At 36.7% G+C, this 20,487-nt stretch overlaps 2 protein-coding genes across 2 annotated transcripts in view; one reads left to right on the top strand and one right to left on the bottom strand.

The window, feature by feature from the left end:
* The window catches only part of mllt11 (MLLT11 transcription factor 7 cofactor), a 369,559-nt gene that overhangs the window by 220,535 nt on the left and 128,537 nt on the right, over positions 1–20,487 (top strand). The gene's annotated exons all lie outside the window — the stretch shown is intronic.
* Positions 3,513–19,234, bottom strand: s100u (S100 calcium binding protein U). The gene is made up of 3 exons (NM_001128341.1): positions 19,091–19,234; positions 6,843–6,975; positions 3,513–5,602 (listed from the first exon to the last, which is right to left on the bottom strand). Exons 2-3 carry the CDS (start codon positions 6,960–6,962, stop codon positions 5,000–5,002), a joined length of 723 nt encoding a protein of 240 aa, NP_001121813.1. The 5' UTR covers positions 6,963–6,975; positions 19,091–19,234; the 3' UTR covers positions 3,513–4,999.

Raw genomic sequence — 20,487 nt, 5'->3', positions numbered from 1 at the left:
TACCACATTATTTGTTAAATGTATATCAATGCCATTTTTATACACGCAACAAGCTGATCTTCATTAATGCCTTTAAAATACTAATGAGGTCAAGGCTAGCTTTTATGCTAGTGGCACTGGTAATATACACCATTTTCCACAAAAATAAGGTTGTAAAACAGCAATGCTAGCCATCTATGTGATGATGCTACACTGATGTCGTTTACTTAGCAAGCTGGGCAGAGCTTAGCAACTGCTTCTTTTTGACTTATAAAACGTGAATAACATCATTGAAATTCAGTGCTAACATGTTAAAGCTGGTGTTTTTTTTTTTTTTGAAATTGGTATAACTTTTTCAACAGTACAGAGATAACGTGGTGAAAACATAAATGCTAGCTGATTCTTAAGGTGTGACAATGCTAATAAGGTAGAGTATTGCAATCACCTACAAAGAGTTAATAATTTGACTGGCAAAATTGGTTGACCTCAAAAAAAGTTAATGCTAACATGTTCACACTAGCAGCTTTTCTGTTTTATAGCTAGGCCATTTTCCACATATATGTGATCAAACAGTGATGGTTAGCTGTGTTATGATGTTATATGCTAATGCTAGTGGGTCATAGCAACTACCAAGGTTTTGTATGTAAGATGTTAACATGTTTAGGTTAGGTGACGTTTATAATAGACAATACCATTTCCCACAGAATACACACAGCATGCAGTCAAAACATGAGGACAAATATCTTAAGGTATGTGATGCTAATGCTTAACAGTGTGTAGCCTAACATTATGTATTTTCTAACTGTTAAACTTTTTTCATAATATGTATATTAACCATGTTTTTTTTATAGTATCAATCATGTTATTCAGGGTTAGAGTACCAAAACCATGGTGTATTTTTGGTTACAACCACAGTAACCTTTGTTTTTTCTTAGTAAAACACTAGTTAGGTTTCAAATCAGTGCTAAAATATTTATGCTAATACACTTACTGATAGATAATTAATTAATTTCCTCTGCTATTTTCCCAGTGCAGACACCATCTAACATTAGCTGATTTTTGATGACGTATTAATGCTAAGGCCAAGCAACACCAGACACGACTGTTGTGGAGTCGGACACACCAGAGTAAACAGAGGCGGTTTTAGATAGCCAGGATAAACATGACAGCATGAGCTAAACAAGAGCCCATTAGCATGATCTAAAGGAGCGCTTTTCAGGCCGCGTAGGATTTCACACTGATGTGAGCTATACATATCTGCATGCTGCATAATGTAGTGTGTATAATGTCCTATGTAAGCTGCTAGATAATGGTTGAATGGGGAAAGTACCTTTACATTTGTCTGCTCTTCCAGCATGTTGTTTCACGGGAAACAGGAAATCCTAATCCGGTCCTAATCTTAATCCTGTTTGCTATATCAAAATTCATTGAATCATTAATACTCAGTGGAAAACTTCAAGGAACAGGAAGATAAGGTTTCTCATCGTCCAGGTGTTACAGCTTCAGTCTTAAATGACAACACACGATAGAATAACATTTCAGATGTTAATAATTCTATTGGTATCTATCTATCTATCTATCTATCTATCTATCTATCTATCTATCTATCTATCTATCTATCTGTCTGTCTGTCTGTCTGTCTGTCTGTCTGTCTGTCTGTCTGTCTGTCTGTCTGTCAGCCTGCTTGTATGTCTATGTATCTATCTATCTGTCTTGTTTATTTTCTGTCTGTCTGCTTGTCTATGTCTATTTTTGTCTGTCTGTCTATCTATCTTTCTGTCTATCAGCCTGACTTCCTGCATGTCTGTGTATATGTATTTATTTGTCTGTTTATTTTCTGTCTTATGTCTGTCTGTCGTTCTATCTTTATATCTTTTGTCTGTCTGTCTGTCTTCCAGCTGTCTGTATGATCATCTGTCTGTCTACTTTCCATTTGTCGCCTGTCTGTTCATCTTTCTGTCTATCTATCTCTTTACTTTCTGTCTGTCTATATATCTGTCTGTCATCCGTTTATTTATCCTTCTATTTTGTCTATTTGTCTGTTTATCTATCTATCTATCTATCTATCTATCTATCTATCTATCTATCTATCTATCTATCTATCTATCTATCTATCTATCTATCTATCTATCTATCTATCTATCTATCTATCTGTCTTCTCTCTATATTTATTCATGTGTATTTTCTGTCTGTCCATCTATTTTCAGTCTGTTTATTTTTTTTATTTTCTGTCTGTCAGTCTGCCTGCTTGTCTATCTGTCTATTTTCGGTCTGCCTGTCCATCTACCTGTTTCTCTTCCATCTGTCTATCTTTCTGTGTATTTTATGTCTGTCAGCCTGCCTTCTTGCTTGCCTGTCTATTTTATGTCTATCATCTGCCTGCCTGTCGATGTCTATTTTTGTCTGTCTGTCTGTTCATCTGTCTGTTTTTCTTTTGTCTATCTATCTTTCTGTCTATCAGCCTGACTTCCTGCCTGTCTGTCTACATATCTAACTGTCTGTTTATTTTCTGCCTGTCTGCCTATCTTCCGTCTGTCTGTCTATCTGTCCATCCGCCTGACTTCCTGCCTGTCTGTCTATCTGTCTGTTTATATAATGTCTTCTGTCTTTCTATTTGCCTGTCTATTTTCCGTCTGTCTGTCAGCCTGCCTGTCTATTTTGTCTATTTTCTGTCTGTCCTTCTGTCTATTTCTGTCTGTCTGTCTGTCTTTCTCTCTACCTGTTTTCTATTTTCTGAGTCTATCTTCCATCTGTCTGTTCATCTGTCTACTTTGTCTGTCTATCTTTCATGTCTATCTATTTATCTGTTTATTGTCTGTCTATTTATTTATCTGTCTATTTTCTGTCTGTCTGTTTGTATATTTTCTGTCTTCTGTGTTTTCTGTCTATATATGTCTGTACATTTTCCGTCTGCCTATTGTTCGTCTGTTTATTTTTCTATTTTTTTATAAGTCTATTTTCTGTTTGCCTGTCTGTCGCAACTATCTAGCTTCTATCAGTCTATTTTCTTTCTGTCTTGTTTGTCTTTATATCTGTCCATTTTCTGTCTCCTAAACATATGCAAGTTATAGGCACTAAATAATATTATTGGTTTAGGAAATTTGAAACTCAAAATTTCATTGCATAGCAAACCTATCAAACACAGACACACCTATTTAATAAAAGCCATGTGCAGGTATGGTAGATACCAAAAAACTAGGGAAAAATACATATGAATATGTGAATAAAGTTTAAGTTTGCAAGAATGAATGCTCACGCGTCTGAGTGATCACTGAACTGTGAATCTTATTAAATGTCATCAGGTCTAAACCCATGACACTGAACTGATACTTCAGGATGAGTTGGGGCTCCCTCGGGGCCACAAGGGTCCCCTGGTGTAGATTCCATCCCGAGGCTTTTAATAATTGAGCGTCAGCTATCATAAGAGCACTAAGAATCTGATATTACAGCTCTTGAGACGAAGCACTTAGATGGACAGCATGTGAAGGTCTAACACTAAGCTAATATAAGCACAAACCAACAAAACAGCGTCATTCAAAAGCAAATTTGTTTATTCTCATGCAAACAAGGCCCAGAAATGTGAACAACAAAGTATGAGGACTGCATATAGTGTTCCCATGTGCGCCACAAACGCAAGTCCCACATCTTAAAATGGTGATGCAATTAGATAAACTCCTGCAGGAAGGCATTTCAGCGAACAAAAGCAAGGTAAAAAAATAAAATAAATGCTTCTGCAACACTGGAAAACACATTTACGACTAGCACCGGAGTCGAAGGTGGCACAAACTAAAGTAAACATAGTTTTTTTCAACATTTACGCTATAAACACGACGTCTGATCTTCATTCGCGGATGTTTTCGGGACATTTTAGCGAGGGGAAACAGTGGTTGCAGTACCCTTTTACAACAAATCTGGCTCAAATAAAAAAAGGACATTTATTTATTATTGCACCCCTTTGGCCATTGGTCACATTTGCGGCTGTCGACAACTTCTATCACACACTATATTATTACAAAATTAATCACAGGCATGAACTCATGTGCATACAAACAAAAATTAGTGGTGTTTTTTAACAATCGCTAGGGCCTGCTTTTAAATACTCGGTTGCTTTTTTGAAACTGTGAAAAATTTTAAAATGTAGATCATTTAATAGTGTTTAGACGATCAAAACTAACAACACCAAAGTCAATTAGACTGCAATTTGATACATTTCCACAAAAATACCATCAAAAAAAAAAAACGGATTTAAAATCTAAGTAACAAAACACTAGCAAAACAATTTGATGTAGCTTACACTGTAAACAGCATTTAGTCGATTTGATTATAGTTGTCGCACACAAAAAAGGAGAATTTACAAAGAAAAGTGTACTCATGTTACATTACAGAGATATCATTCTTGTTTTGGGGAAAAAAATACATATGAAAACATTGTATGAGAGTGCTAACTGTTGTTAGTGTATTTAGTTCATTGCTTAATGTGTTTTTGTTGGGCGACAAACTTTAGTGTTATGAAAGCACAACTTGTGTTTTTTATAACAATTCTGAACCGCAAGACATAAATTAAAAATTGTTAAGGTTTGGAAATATGTGCTTCAACATAAATTTTTGTGAAAACCTATTTAAACGTATGTTTGACTGCCGGTAAAATGTAAAATGAATGATACAGGGCACTATGACGGCAATATGATTTGTTCCTATCAGTAAAATTCTGTGTAAAAAATGTCCAAAATGAGCTCTGTGTAAAAAATGTTCAATGTCCAATCCCCCGCCCCCCGCCCCCCGCCCCCCGCTCTTCACTTTCATCAGCGATCTCCCATCGCCCGCCACAACCTAAATGTTTCAAAAACATGTCCTAGCGATAGCCAAAAACCTGTATTAAGGTGACTTTACCTCTTTGGACTGTTAAAATGTGTAGTGTATCGGCTAGGTTCTCGTATGTAATTATTAAAATACCACAATAATAAAAAAACGACAGACAAAACAAACATGGAAGCATTAAAGATGCGACTTCCTCCAGCTCCTACGACGCTTCCTCTTTTATGTTCTTTTCTTCAGCTTTATTCTCTTCAGCTTTTTTCTCTTCAACCCTTTTCTCTACAGCTTGATTCGCTTCAACCTTTTTCTCTACGGCTTGATTCGCTTCAACCTTTTTCTCTACGGCTTGATTCACTTCAACCTTTTTCTCTTCGGCTTTATTCTCTACGGCTTGATTCGCTTCAACCTTTTTCTCTTCAGCTTTATTCTCTAGGACTTGATTCGCTTCAGCTTTTTTCTCTTCGGCTTTTTTCTCTTCAGCTTTAGCTCCTTCCTGCTCCACCTTTTTGTTTGTCTCTTCCTTGGGCTTCTTCTCCTCCGCCGCCGGCTTCTCTTCTTCCTTCTTCTTGTCTGTTTCCGCCTTTGGTTCTGCTTGTTGTGGTTGCGCCTGGACGTTTGCTGCGGCTTGGGCCTGACTCTCCTGTACCGGAGTCTCCTCTGGTGTTTCTGCCTCCAGACAGCGCTGTTCGCTGACCGCCTGCGCCAGATAACCCACTAGACTCATGTATTCCTGGAAACTGACCTTGCCATCCTGGTTGTTGTCGAGCTGCTCACGCATGTTTTTTACTGCCTCGTTGTCCTCTGAGCCCTAAACACAGAGTTACTCAGATGTTAGTCATTCCTTAAGCATGCCTGCAGTATTGATCACAGTTTTATTGGAATAAACTGTTTGTGGTGATGCACTGTTCAATATTAAGTAGATTTGTATTTGTTACAAAAGAAAATAGAAAATGTTTGTGAGGAGCTTGTGTTGTTTCAGTAACTTTGAAAAACTTTTGTGGTTTAGAAAAAGTTAGAAGAGTATGGAAAACGCAAATAAAAACACAAAGTATATATATATATATATACATATATTTGCACTCTAAAAGTCCAGATTTTCAAACAGATGTGTTTCAGACAAAATATTATCCTATTCCAACCTTATATCAATGGAAATGATTTACTCGTGTGATGTTAAAAAAATAATCACATGATGTTTTGGTTTTGTGGTCCAGTTCCACATTGTTTTTATAACTATACAAATGAAAAACTATAATATATAGCACCAAAATATATATTTTGGATTTACTTAAGATTACATGATATTCAAAATATCAGTAGGATGTTTTATCAGCATGGTTTAATCCACTGATTTAGTCAACTTGCTCTTGTTTAAAAAAAAAAACCTATTACAAACTTTTAATTGTTCCTTTACAAACATTTACACATATGTCAAGAAACCACAATTTTAAAAGCAGTTATTATAAAAATACTTCCAATATTAAAATGTAATTATAAAAACGTTATATGTAATGTTTAGGAACATTTGGAATAATATTAGAAAACAAAATCATAACACCAAAGCATTTTGCCTGTTTGGTTACTTTTGTTAAAAGACTTTTATTCAGTTTTTTTTTATTTGTGTGGTTTGTTGCTTATTTGTTATGTTTTAACAAATATGTTATGTATTGCCTTTTAATGTATTAATATTTAAATTTACAGCAGGTTTATAGGGTCTGTCAGGCCAATGTATTGTTTAGAAGATTAATAGCAGACTTCTCCTAAAAACTGCATGATCTAATGAATGATTGATGTCCACGCAGGATGAGAACGCAGCACTAAACTTTTCCTCTGTAATTTAACGTGGCACCGCAGCAAATAACCCAGCAGCGTTCCTCATGCTAAATGACTATTTGGACACAAGCTTGTGGTTTCTGCCCAGCTCATCACAGTCTAGATAATGAGTAACTGCTCGGGAAAGAAACAGATACAGTCTATGGAAAAAATGAGTCAGGCGTGATTCTGTCTGATGAATGAATATTAAAAATGTGTTAAATTTGTCCTCTGACCGTCAGAATGTTCTTCAGCTGGCTTTTCACCAGACTCTGGAACTCCTTTCCTCCGAGGTTCTCCTTGCCTTTTGAGGACTTCAGGAATACCCCCACAACGGTCTTAATTGCTGACTCCATAGTAGACTTAGCTCTATAAGACGAACAAAGTCAAAAGCATTTATTAGACAGATGATATTTAACATGCAAGCAAATGAATCTATAAAGATGTATAATAAAGGTTAAGATAAAAAAAAATTGGATTTTTAAAAATTGTTCTTGTAACTCAAAAGTTGTAGTAAAGGCTGTACAACTCTGAAGCATTAAATGATCTTGCAGAAATCAAATATATGTATAGCGTCAATTATTATTATTATTATTAATATTATTATTATAATTAAAAGGAACTACATTTCTCTGAAACCTTGAAAGACTTATAATAAAACAAAAAGTGTTTTTTTTTACTTTAAAAATGTTTTAAACTGTAGTTTACATTTAACAGTGTTATATATAAAATATAGGGATGCACCCATCCCGATACTTGGATCGGATATTGGTTTGATACCGCATATTTTTGTTGGATCGTGTATCGGCCAGCTGGTATCGATTGAAAAACGATCTTGCGCGTGAGCTATATTCTGTGTTTATAACCCAGTTTAGCCATGAAGGTAGAAAGTTGTCATGTAGGCCTACTATATCCCAAATGATCCGAAGTCATATTAATGTGGTTAAATTCATGTTCAGTTCAGTGCTTCCCACCGTCGTGCCTGTCAATCATTCTCCATTCATTCACAATTAACGCTGATTGTCGTGTTCACTCAAAAAACTTTCTCCAAGACTATTTGTTCCTGTTAATATAAGTAATCAGTGGATAAATGCATTTAGTTTAGCAATAAATAGGTTAATTTTGACCTGCAGCAAGGAGTTTATTGCCATTTGTAAATCATGTTGCGCTGCGTCTGTTAATTCAGCAGATCGCTTTCGCAACACTGGAGTAGAGAGGGTTATTACCTGCTACACACACAAAGTAGGTCAACCTGAAACTCTTAATCAGAAAAGGCTTAATAATACATTAGTAAGATTGTAAATACAGTGATTTTTTCCCTTTGTGCTGCTCTGTTTTGAAAGTGTCCGCAGATACCATGTGCGCTGTCTGAGTGATGCATCAAGTGTGTGCGCAGCCCCGTAAAATTATTCTTACAGTAAGTTTCTGTTCTCTCATCCTTCCGGCTGAGTTTATTCTTCTAAGGGAAATACTTTCAGTGCTGCAAATAGTTTGTAAAGCCTGACTCATTGTGATCAAAGTAGTTGATTAAATTATTAAAAAGTGAAACTGAAGGCGCAATATGGATAGTGATTAACAGAAAAGTTATTTAGCCTAATATAGGCTACTCTGAAACTGTGAATATTTCACTGTATTTTATTTAAAGTATAATTTTATTTAACAGACCAGTTTGTGTTTTAGCGCTGAAGCATATAAGTGGACCTTGTTTTGAACTTTCTCCGTCCTATTCACGGCGAGATTTGTCAAGGGATTATTAAGTAAAACTGGCCTCAGACGGTTTACTTTAATCTGCTTCAAACCTGTAGGAAAATATCAGGCTTTGCTAAAAGGCTGGTAATTTTACCAACGATTAAGGTCAATAGAGGTAGCCTATTACATATTTCAAAGACAAATCTTAATTTTAAAAATGAAAACAAGCTGGAGCACAACAGATCATATAAATGCCATAAGGAATGCTCAAATAATGTAGCCTAGTGTACAGAAATCATCATGTTTTTAGTTAAATTGTGATGTCTGTCATGTACAGTAGGATTAATAGGTCTGTTATTTTTACAAAAGAAGACGAATTATTTTTAAAAATGGTGATATGAGTTTTTCGCCAGAACTATAGTAACTGTATTATGTTTGGGAAAAAAAAAAAAAGGCACAGTATCGGGTTCTGATCTGTATCGATCGATACTCAGAATTTTGGTATCGAGATTGAATCAGTTCCAAAAAAATGGTATCGGTGCATTCCTAATAAAATATTAAGGGTTTTAGAGTAAAATTACAAAGTGATTTGTAATTATAAATGTAATTTAAAGTGGGAACGCTGACAACAGAGGTGCGGATCCAAACTCAGGTTTATTAGAAAGGTCAGGCAAGTAACGGTTACAATCAGGAGCAAACAGATGTCATGGTCGTGGTCATTAAAACAGGCAAATGGTCAGTACAGGCGGCAAGGTATCAAAATCGGGAAAGCAAAGCAGAGATCAAACACAGACAAGTCCAGGAAAACACATTGTAGATTTCAAAAAGACAAATAAAAAAGACTAAGCCAAGAAGTGTGTGTGTGTGTGTGTGTGTGTGTGTGTGTGTGTGTGTGTGTGTGTGTGTGTGTGTGTGTGTGTGTAAATAGTACATGTATCAGTTCATGAGCAGCTCTCAGCCGTGAATGTGTGAAATCATTGGAAAGAGGTACAGGTGTATGTGAGCGGTGCATGACTGAAACTTGTAGTCCATATACTGGCTGATTTGTAGTTCTTTAGTGAACTGTGTCAAGAAAAAACAAATTAGTGACTGCAGGTTGAAGGAAAGCAGTGGAGTAAAAGTACCGATACAGCAATAAAAAATGTACTTAAGGGAAATTAAAAGTACACATTTTTAAAACTGCTTAGTAAATTACAATATCTAAGAAAAACTACTCAATTACAGTAAGTTGAGTATTTGTGATTTGTTGCTTTACACCACTGAGTCTACAAACTTTAATAGTGTGTTCACTGAGTGTTTGTCACTCATCTTCAAGCCTTCAGCGAGTGTGTGAAGTGGAGCGTGGAGAATGGAAATGCTGTGCGTTTGAGCTGACAGCGAGTCGCAGATAAGAGAAGAGGCGATTGGCCAGCGCTCGTCCTGATCTCAGATAGGTCATCTGATCTACTGATGACCCAAACGCAACGCCGGCTCGTGTTTCGACAGGGATTTTACCAGCGGCTCCAACATCACGTCTGTCCTCACTCACGCTTTCTGCTTTCAGGTCTTCACGCCTCTTTCAATGTCAAGAATTCAGAATTTTGTCACGTATGAGATTTGACTGATGCAGGCTCACGCTCAGTGTTCGATCTCTCTATACATTCCACCATACAGTTTTTACTGACGGGTTTCGAAGGAAATGACAAGAGAGTTGTAATGGCTCACTGAGTGAATGGCATTGCTCAGATGCTTACAGAAGTTCATCAGTCAGTTATGTTCGGCATGAAGAGAAAAAGATCAGATTTTGGGGGTGGGAGGAGTAGTGAATGTCTGTATGAATGTGTATTTGAAAAGACAGTTCCCATAAAAGTACAAATTCTTTCATTATTTACTCATCCTCCACTTGTTTCAAACCTGTTTTTTTTTTCAGTAGAACACAAAAAAAAGATATTTTGAATTTGATGAAAGCTGGAAGTCTGCAAATTAACCATTGAATTCCATATTTGTTTTTCCAAAATATCTTTTTTTAGTGCTCAACAAAATAAAACAAAAAAAAAACTCAAATTGACGTGGAATAAGTAAAGAATTTCGATTTTTTGGGTGAACTATCCCTGAACCACCAACTATTCCAGCATATGTTTAACGTAGCCGATGCCCTTCCAGCCGCAACCTAGTACTGGGAAACACACTCTCATTCACACACACTAGGCCAATTTTGTGAAAGGGGTCTGGATGCAGACCTGGTGCAGTGCAATCTGAGCTGCATCCAATGCTTTTTAATGGGCTCACCTAACCCCACCCCTAACTCTAACTCCATCACATTGACGTCACTCGCTCCATTTGAGTGCACTGTGTCTGGCATTGCATCGCTAAGTGATGCAATCTCAGCTTGCATCATAAAGGCTGCATCCTGATACTATTGAATTTAGTTAAATTCACCTATAGCGCATGTCTTTGGACTGTGGGGGAAACAGAAGGAACCGAAGGAAACCCATGCGAATATGAGGAGAATATGCAAAGGAAATGGCAACTGTCAAAGCCCGGAATCGAACCAACGACCTTCTTGCTGTGAGGCGACAGTGCTAACCACTGAGCATATTTTGACCATTTAAATTAAAAGCATATATTATTGGCCTACTATTAATTGTATAAGTCGACAAAGAATGTTATTTTTAAGCAATAATTTTTTTATTAATTTACTGGGGAAAAAAACCTTCATAATTTCAATATTTTTATCATTTATATCTGAAATAAAATTGTAATAAAATTAGAATCTAATAAAAATTTTAAATTTTAATATAAAAAATGCTAATAAATATTTTTGTATATGTTAATGTACAAATTATTAAAAAACTGACAATATACTAATAAAAATGACTAATTACTATAATAACTAATTATTTAAACTAATGTTTATACACTGTAAAAAAGTTACCAAAAAAACTAAAGTTATGACAAAAATTATTTTGATTTTACAGGCTTTTTTGGGGTGTTTTTCAACTATTTGTTTTAAAACAGTGGTTCTCTATTCAGTGCTCCAGTGCCCAGGCCCCCCTTGAACATTTTGAGTCACTGCATTCCATTCGATAGGGGTCATCCCTATTCAGAGTGACAACTTTGAAGATATTAGGGCATAGGGATGAGCCCTTCCGAATGGAACCCATTGTGCCTTACCAATCAAATTTCCTGCGCAAAGGATCATAGGGACCAGAAGTATGCATCAGTAATACTCTTCAAATTGGCAATGTTGGAGCACTTTGATTTGGAATGACACTTCAATAAAGAGGCCATGTTTTTACTCTGAAAAGTGCCATTTGAAGGGCAATACATCCTGTTTGGAACACAACATGTTTCTTGCTTTTTTATTCAGATCATCAGCAGTGTTAACTCTATGGCAGTAAGCTGGGTAGGAGACCAAAAGCCACTATGATTGGCTAAGATGTGCTTTATGTGACCAAGTTAATGTTACAAGTTTTCCCAATGGTGAACATTATACTCATTTTCATCTCTCCATACACAGTAAGATAATCACTGGCCTGAAGACATGAACAATGGTTTTAATATTAAATACAATTCTAAGTCACAAATTTCAAACTGACTTTCTTCCAGTCGGTTAAATGATGTAAGTTGAAATGATGTTGTTGGCACCCTGCTCTTTCCAAGCTAACTGTATATGCTGGTTTAGTAATATTACTAAAACTTGAATATAAATGCATAAATAAGCACAGAAATGAAATCAAGGGTGCTCAAGGCTTTGTGGGAGTTTGCCTGTCCAGTCCACTTGTGTTTTGTGAACTTGGAGAAGGCGTTCGAGCGAGTCTCTTGAGGCAATCTATGGGGGTACTCTAGGAGTATGGGGCCAGTGGTGCTCTGTTAAGGACTGTCTGGTCCCTGTATGAAAAGAGCATGAGTTTGATCCGCATTGCCAACAAGAGGTTAGACTGGTTTCCAGTGCATGTTGGACTCTGACAAAGCTGCCCTTAGTCAACGGTTCTGTTCATTATTTTTATGGACAGAATTTCTAGATGCAACCTAGAGCCGGAGGGGGTCTGATTAGGGGACCACAAGATTCCACCTCTGCTATTTGTAGATGATGTTCTGTTGGCTTCATGGACCTTCAGCATGCATTGGGACAGTTTTCTGCCAAGTGTGTTGGGCAGGGATGACAATCAGCACCCCCAAGTCCGAAGGCATGGTGCTTATCTGGATAAAGATGGCTTGCCATCTCTAGGTTGGAGGAGAGTCCTTACCCCAGATGGAGGAGTTCAAGTATCTTTGGGTTTTGTTTATGAGTGAGGGAAGAATGGATTATGAAATTTACAGGCAGATTTGTAATGCGTTCCACGTTCCTATGCTCACTTATGATCATGAGCTTTGGATCATGAACAAAAGTACAAGATCTCAATTATAAAGGGGTGAAATGCAGGATTGCAGGGCGCACCCTTAAAGATAGGGTAAGGAGATCTTCCTTGAGAAGCTCGGAGTTGATCCGCTGCTCCTCCACATGGAAAGAGACCAGCTGAGGTGGTTTGGCCGTCTGTTTTAAATACCTACAGAGGTGTTCAAGGCATGTCCCTCCAGAAGGACACACTGGAGGGACTATGGGCTCCATTTTATTGATCTAAGCACAAAATCTAAAGTGCAGGGGACTAAAGCATTAAAGGCGTGTCCGAATCCACTATATCTATTTTAAGGACTGACAAAATATGCTCTGCACCACGACACATGGTCTAACAGGGTTGAGCTTATACTCTTAATGAGTTACTGGTGTGTTTTGAGCATAAACCAATCAGAGTCTCATCTCCCCTTCTCTTTAAGAGTCCGTTGCGTAGCGCTATGACACATCTTCTATTTACATAGCGGACTTTAAGTAGAAAAACTGAACACTTTACTAGTGAGAAAACAGATAAACAGATCATCTGCAGCACAAGGTTAAAGAATGAGCCTCCTCCAATCTGTCTTTACCTTCCCTTTCTATTTCTCTCTTACCGTGTATAAGAAAACGGTGTTTTACGCACAGACATCCATCAGCCTACATAATTAATGTTAAGCGCAAAGATTTTTTTCAAAACTATTTTTACATTCAGTTCTAATTTCCAGCAAACAAATAAATGAACAATAATAATGAAGTGTTATATCCAAACACACGTGCTATGCCCCATATGGTCCAAAACCTGACAGATGGACAAATCTAAGCTTGTTTTTAATAAAACAAATATAAATATGCATATAATAAATAATACTGCTAATAATAATAACATTATACAAAAGCAAGATGTTGTGAATAAACAGAAAAAAGGCCTCCGAGGCAAAGGCATGAAGGCAGTGGTTTTTATATATATAATAATATTTTTGTAATATTTTAATCCTTTAAATCTTTTTCATTTTAAAGATATTTGCTTATTGCTGTACATCCTGCATGTTTTAAGCAATGTGTAAGCGAGGCGCACAACTAACACGCTCTCCACTCGACTTTGCTTTCAGCTGGTCTATTGTATAGTCTATTTTAGTTCCTCAAAATAGCAACGTGCCAACAATGCGCCTTAACACACCTCTTTTCTAGACCGAAACACCCATGAGTCCACAAAGAGGCACAAAACAAATTAGCTATTTCAACATCGTGGTGGAAAACAGAAAAATGAAGGTAGCGTTGGGCTGAAAATACTAACATGTTGGGGCAAACAGGTGTATGATAGGGCCCTATGTCTCTCTGCTAGCCTGGAATCAACTCGGGATGCCCCTGGAGGAGCTGGATGATGTGTCTGGCAAGTGTGATGTATGGGGTTCTGATGAGACTGCTGCCCTCGTGACTCAGACCCAAATAATAAGCAGACAATTAATTGATGGTTGAAATATTAATAAATACTATTTTTGCTGCTTGTTCAAACTACTTATTCAAAATGAGTTGAAACAACACAATTCTTATTTTTGGGGGTGGACAAATTAATTGTTTCATGTTCTGTCCACTTAAATTTGTGAAAATGATTCAAATAACGATTAATTTGTGTAGGGACTACATGAAGGAACTGTGTGGAACCCAGCATTTTTACAGTGTATAATAAATTTCTATTAGTATAAAATAATAACACATATCTATGAAACCGCAGAATGGCTGGAAAGAACCTGTGTTTTCAGGTACACGTTTACTGAAAGGTATGTTTCATTGATAAAATCTTGAAGACTCTTAGTGTCACACAGAGATGCAGAAAGCACAACTCTGAGGTTTTGTCATCTTTTGAATTTCGATCATTTTTGTTTACGTCAGCCATTCAGACCTAACCAGAAAACTACGGCTTACTTGTTCAGGTCAGGACTGAAACCATATAATTTGCATAGCAGTACAAACAGAGGCATAGAAACAACAAAGACTACCAAAACAAGCTGTGACATCCAGCGGTCAGTAAAGTAGCCCTTTGGGTGGTTATTACAGGTCAAAATCTGTGTAGGTGTGTTTGTCATCCGAGACACACACACACAGTTTCCTCTTATCAGCAGCAGTAATAACCACATCGACAGGTAGTAAGCAATTACGAAACATGACCATTAGCCTAATTTAATGAGTGCGAGAGAAGGAGATACAGACATGACGCAGTTTGCATATTAAAGTTTCTGGTTTCATAGGCTGTTGAAAGTGAGAAGGAGTCTTTTACACTACGCTCAGGTGTAAATGCGCAGGAAACAGTTCCTGCCACTCTTCCACCTCTGTCCGCAGACACTCTGATAATGATGACACTATATACTGACTTATCATGCAATAAAAATAGCTGCAGTCCACTGACACTGATAAATGGCACACATTCACAAATTATGCTAAAGCCATAATATAATATACTAAATTAATGGTATCAAAGTTTATATTAGGACATAACATTTTTTTAACCAAATTACAGAATCTAAGTAATCTGAAGCAAGGCATGGTAGCTCAGTGGTTAGCACTGTTTCCTTACAGCAAGCAGTTCACAGCGGTTTTGAGTCCCGGCTGGATCAGGAGTGAATTGCGTCAACAAAAACTGGCTGTAGTGCATGAGTGTGTGTGAATGAAAGCGTGTGGGTGTGGCTGAAAGGTCATCGGCTGCATAAAACATATGCCAAAGTAATTGGCGGTTCATTCCACTGGGGCAAACCTTAAAATCAGGGACTAAGAAGGATAAAGAACAGCGAGTGAGTAATCGTTTTGTGATCACTGCCATAAAATGGTCTTAAAATGGCAATAATTTAATTATCTATATCATAATTCTCATTGGCTGTTGGACATAAACCCTACACACTTGATCAGCGTCTTCATTTGGGTTAAACCCACAACTGTATCACAAAATCTGGCTGGCAAATTTCAATTTTGGGAATTAAGTGGTATAACAGCTTCTCTGATCCCTCAAAGTGAACATATTTACATATCTGACATATTTTTGGATGCTAAAAATCGTCCGTCTGCAACTGTAAAATGTATTTTGCATACAAATATTATACTTTATACTCTATAATTTTAAGTTTTAAATAAAATAGAGAAAATGTAGGTTTGTGCCACCTTTAAAACGTTGTTGCTGCCAATAAAAGCTATACAAATTTAATACTTTAAACTTACTCTTACTACATAAGTGTACACAGGTATTACCCAACATTAGATGCAATTTTGACCCGATTTCACCATTCAAATTTACTTTGCATTATATTTTATATTATATTAATTTTATACATGCAAAAAAAAGTTTAGGCACATCTTACTAAAGAGAAAGTGTTTTTTATTTATGATTTTACTGAAGAGAAAACATCCACTAAAATATACTTCAATGGTGTAATTAATTAAAATAACATTTTTGACTTGAATTAACCAATTATAAATAATATTACACTTTTTAAAATTTACTTTTAAGAACCAATTGTTACAATTAGATACATTTTTATTTCATATTTTAACCATTAAAAATGACACAACTGGTGTTACCTAATGAATTAATAGCTCACTCGTTCTCCTTTGCCTTGCTCCCCTCTTTATTAGGGGTCGCCACCTGTGTTGGGGGTAACGCATTACAAGTAACGCGAGTTATATAATAATATTACTTGTCTAAGTAACGGGTAAAGTAACACATTACTTTTAAAAAATAAGTAATAACATTTGGGTTCCTTTTTTGAAAATGTAAAGCGAGTTACATTTTAGTTTAATTAATTAGCTTTTAAAAAAGAAATTGCTGAATTAAAAGTAGTCACAACAAATCACGCAGTCAATGAGAGAATGTGTTCATTATTTTGAATGCATCGAAGAAAGGGAAAAAGGGATTGTCTCAATGGACAGTGATTAGGTACCTAGACAGATACAAAAGTAGCAAACACATTGCTTTAAACTTTCAATAATCTGTATATACGCCATGTATAGCACTAGAGGAAGCTGTAAGATAACAGTATGCTACGTTATTATGTTTTGATGTGTTTTTTTAAAGGTAAATAAAGGTTATACAGTGTGTTGTTAATTGGAGAACTCCTCTATTAAAATAAGAAAAAAAATAAAGACTTCTGAAAGAGATCAAGCCTTAGCCAGGTAATAAAAAGTAACGCAAAAGCAACCCAAAAGTAACATAACGCATTACTTACCAAAGTAACACACTAGTCACTTTCTTGGGGGAGTAACTCAATATTGTAATGCATTACTTTCAAAAGTATCTTTCCCTAACACTGGTCGCCACATTGAAATGATCCACCAATTACTGTGACACATTTTACCAGCAGATGCCCTTACTGCATCAAACATATCCTGTGAGTGCACTATATAAAATCGGCTACATATCGTGAGTGAAATAGATAATAAATCATGCATTTATTAATTACAAAATATGAGTTTTAAAATGAGTTTCATGCACACTTTTCTCAAGGAGAAAGGGTATAAACATGCAGTTTTATTATACAATGTTAATCGTACTTGATTTGAGATTTTAAATGACTTTTGTAAATGTGTAAACTGATTACTATGGGGAAAAAGACAACCGGTACAGACCTTTGTGCATGAAACACACTTTAAGCCATAAAAAGATCAGCTTCAAATGCAGAAAAGGGTCTTACTCTAGATCAGTGGTCCTCAAACTTTTTTCATCAAGTACCACCTTAGAAAAAAATTGTCGCTCCAAGTACCACCAAAAAGAGCGGTATTGAAATATACAGTAGCATAGTAGGCCCAGTAAAGCAGCTGCAACTCTGCACAGTTAAAAAACGTGGCATATTAGCCCAGAAATATAGGCTATATGTCATATATGGCATATGATATGCATAATTTTTGATAAATTTTGAAAAGTGTGTAGCATATACATGACATATTTAATTCCTCCGCGTACCACTAGAAGGAAGCCTGCATACCAGTAGAGGTACACGTACCACAGTTTGAGAACCACTGCTCTAGATTACTCAAAATTAATCTCCCAAGTCAGCATTACTATAAACAGATCTTGCTCGACACCCAGAAGAACAGGTTACTGTACAAGCACCTGTTTATACAGAAAGTAGCATGTAGAGTAACTGAAATCCACCATCTATGCATGCACAACAGAGCAGTGTTTAAAGACACAGACCCTACTGTACTGTCAGCCCTTATTCACAGCACAAACTACATTGACATGCGCCCTGGATCAAAGGGCCGCTGCTCTGTTGAAGTCAATGCTGTGTTGTTGTCACAAGTCCTGCACACCTGGTCTCCAGTCATATTTCTAGTCTCTATAGGCACTGGTCACCGATCCCATTGACTCTTTCAACCTTCGGGCTCAACCCTATCCAGTGCCAGTCGTGAAGTCATATGAATTATTGATGCCTTTGGCCCCTGACCTGGCAATGCCGTCCGCGCCACCCTAGACAGTCTCTTTAACCCAAAACTCCCTCAGACAGACAGCACGTGGATGAGTTAATAATAAGTAATGAAGGGAGATCTTCCATTACTTAAGTGACTCTCCAAAACAGACACGACCTTTTTCTGTGCCTGGCCGAAATGAGTAAGTAAATCTGTGCAAACAAACTCAATGAATGAGATAAAGGGGACACATAGGCAGTATAAGCAAGGACACTCTTCCACTGTACAGTTTCTCTCTCCAATGCGCTAAAGAGATTGAACGGTTTGCGTTTCCAAAAGGGAGAATGTGATACGCGCGCGCGCTCGATCTCAGTAACGACAATACCCGCCGCTCGCGTGCGCCATTAAAAATTCACACAGGAACAACTTTGCCTGAGTATAAAGCCTGGTGAGGAACATCTCGAGGTACTTCTTATTTTCTTCACCCTCAAATCACGCGTGGAACAAAACACCCTTTGGTTAACTTAAACGCTTCTCTTTTCTGTCAGGAGTTAAAGCGATACTTTATATTGGACTTGATTGATTTACTGTTGGCGCGGGAGACTGAAGAGTGTCACAAACGTCAAGCATCTTAGCGAATACTAAAATCCGAAGAAAAGAATATATATTACAAGATAAATATATAATTATAAAATATGCTTATCGTAAGCTTCAAAAATCTTAAAATAATTTGTACATTAAAAATAGGTTTTAAACAGCAGCATTCACTTTATCAGCTAACGTACAAAGCCAATTGCTCGTGCATGTATTCGCGCGCAAACCACATAAGTATTTATCTGCATAGTTTAGCGTATTTGTGAAAAACAGATTAACCGTGAGCGAAAACGGCAGATGTTTCCAGATTCAGCTTCAGTTTGGCTAAGGGTGGTCGATGGGTGTTACTAAAACGTGGCGTTGACACTCTATATAAACTCTTAAATGTTCAAAATCTCAAAGTTTTGCGTTGAAAGTAGTCACAAATTATAAATAAGTGTATTTTTGAGGACTTACCCTAAAATGGGGACAGCACGGATTGACAGTTCGCAGTAGCTGCTGTAAAGCCTTTTTTCCCTTTCCCTTCTCTTCCCTTACCTCAAAAAAAAAAAAAAAAGAGAAAAAAAACTTGTCAAACCCGAACCAAAGCCGAAGCTCTTCCGTGAATTTTTTTTGTTGCCCCTGACAAATGAAAGGGCGTACCTGGAGGAGGGGAACTAACAAGGGGACGAACTAATTTTGCTACTTCAAACAGGACAGTTGAGTTTTGAAGTGATTAATGGGCTAACCCAGATCTTTCTAATGTTGTCCACAGCTGTAACATCAACACTATAACACGAGAATGTCGTTTCACAGCAGAAATCACACTGGGAATCACGCCAGATGACAGTAAGTTTTGTCTGGAGCTTTAAGGGAAGTACTAAAAACTTTAACCCTTCCCTGCACAACATTTGAACTGGTGTTAAAAAAATCAGCCAGGGCACTGTGATGTTATAAATGCTGCCCTGTTTATGTTACAAAATAATTTAAGTGTGTCCAAAACGCGTTACTGGCTTTTATCTGGTAAGATTAATAGCCTACATAATGATGTAGTAAGTTGTAAAAATGTTAACATGTTTAGTGTTTTGAGTAAAGAACATTTGTTGTGACAATATGTTTCTAAATAACATTTTAGTTTAACTACAATCACTATAATCTTCTGTCAGTGGTTCTCAAACTTTTTTCATCAAGTACCACCTCAGAAAATAATTGTCTCTCCAAGTACCACTATGATGAGCAGTATTGAAATACAGTAGCGTAGTAGGCCCAGTAAAGCAGCAACAGCTCTGTTCTGTTCAAAAACCAGCCAGATTAATTCCTAATATTAAGAATATGTATTAATGTTAGCCACTTTAAACATGATAGTTTGAACATTAACACTGTACTGTGCTTATATGTAAAAAAAAAAACGTCAACATTTAAATTAAAATGTGCTTTTAAAAGTAAAAATGTTAGGTTACTGTTTTTAAAAATTAAAAACAAAAACTGCTGTACTCAATTGTAAAGTAATAACATATAGCCCAGGGGTCCTCAATCCTGTTCCTGGAGATCTACCTTCCTGTACAGTTTAGCTCCTACCCTGATCAAACCCACCTGAACCAATTAATTAGGACCTGAAATCCACTTGATAATTACAGGCAGGTGTGTTTGATAAGGGTTGCAACTGAAATCTGCAGGAAGGTAGATCTCCAGGAACAGGACTGACCACCCCTGATATTGCCTATTTATCAACACCTGGAAATGTTGCCTGGACCTCATAAATATAGGCTATATTTCATCATATTCATATGTAAATAATTTTTTATACATTTTTAAATATGTAGCATGTACATATGACATATTTGATTCCTCGACAAAGGAAGCCCGCATACCAC

Source organism: Danio rerio, chromosome 19, assembly GCF_049306965.1.
Source record: "Danio rerio strain Tuebingen ecotype United States chromosome 19, GRCz12tu, whole genome shotgun sequence".
Classification (NCBI taxonomy): Eukaryota; Metazoa; Chordata; class Actinopteri; order Cypriniformes; family Danionidae; genus Danio; species Danio rerio.
This window is presented reverse-complemented; position numbering and strand designations above follow the sequence as displayed.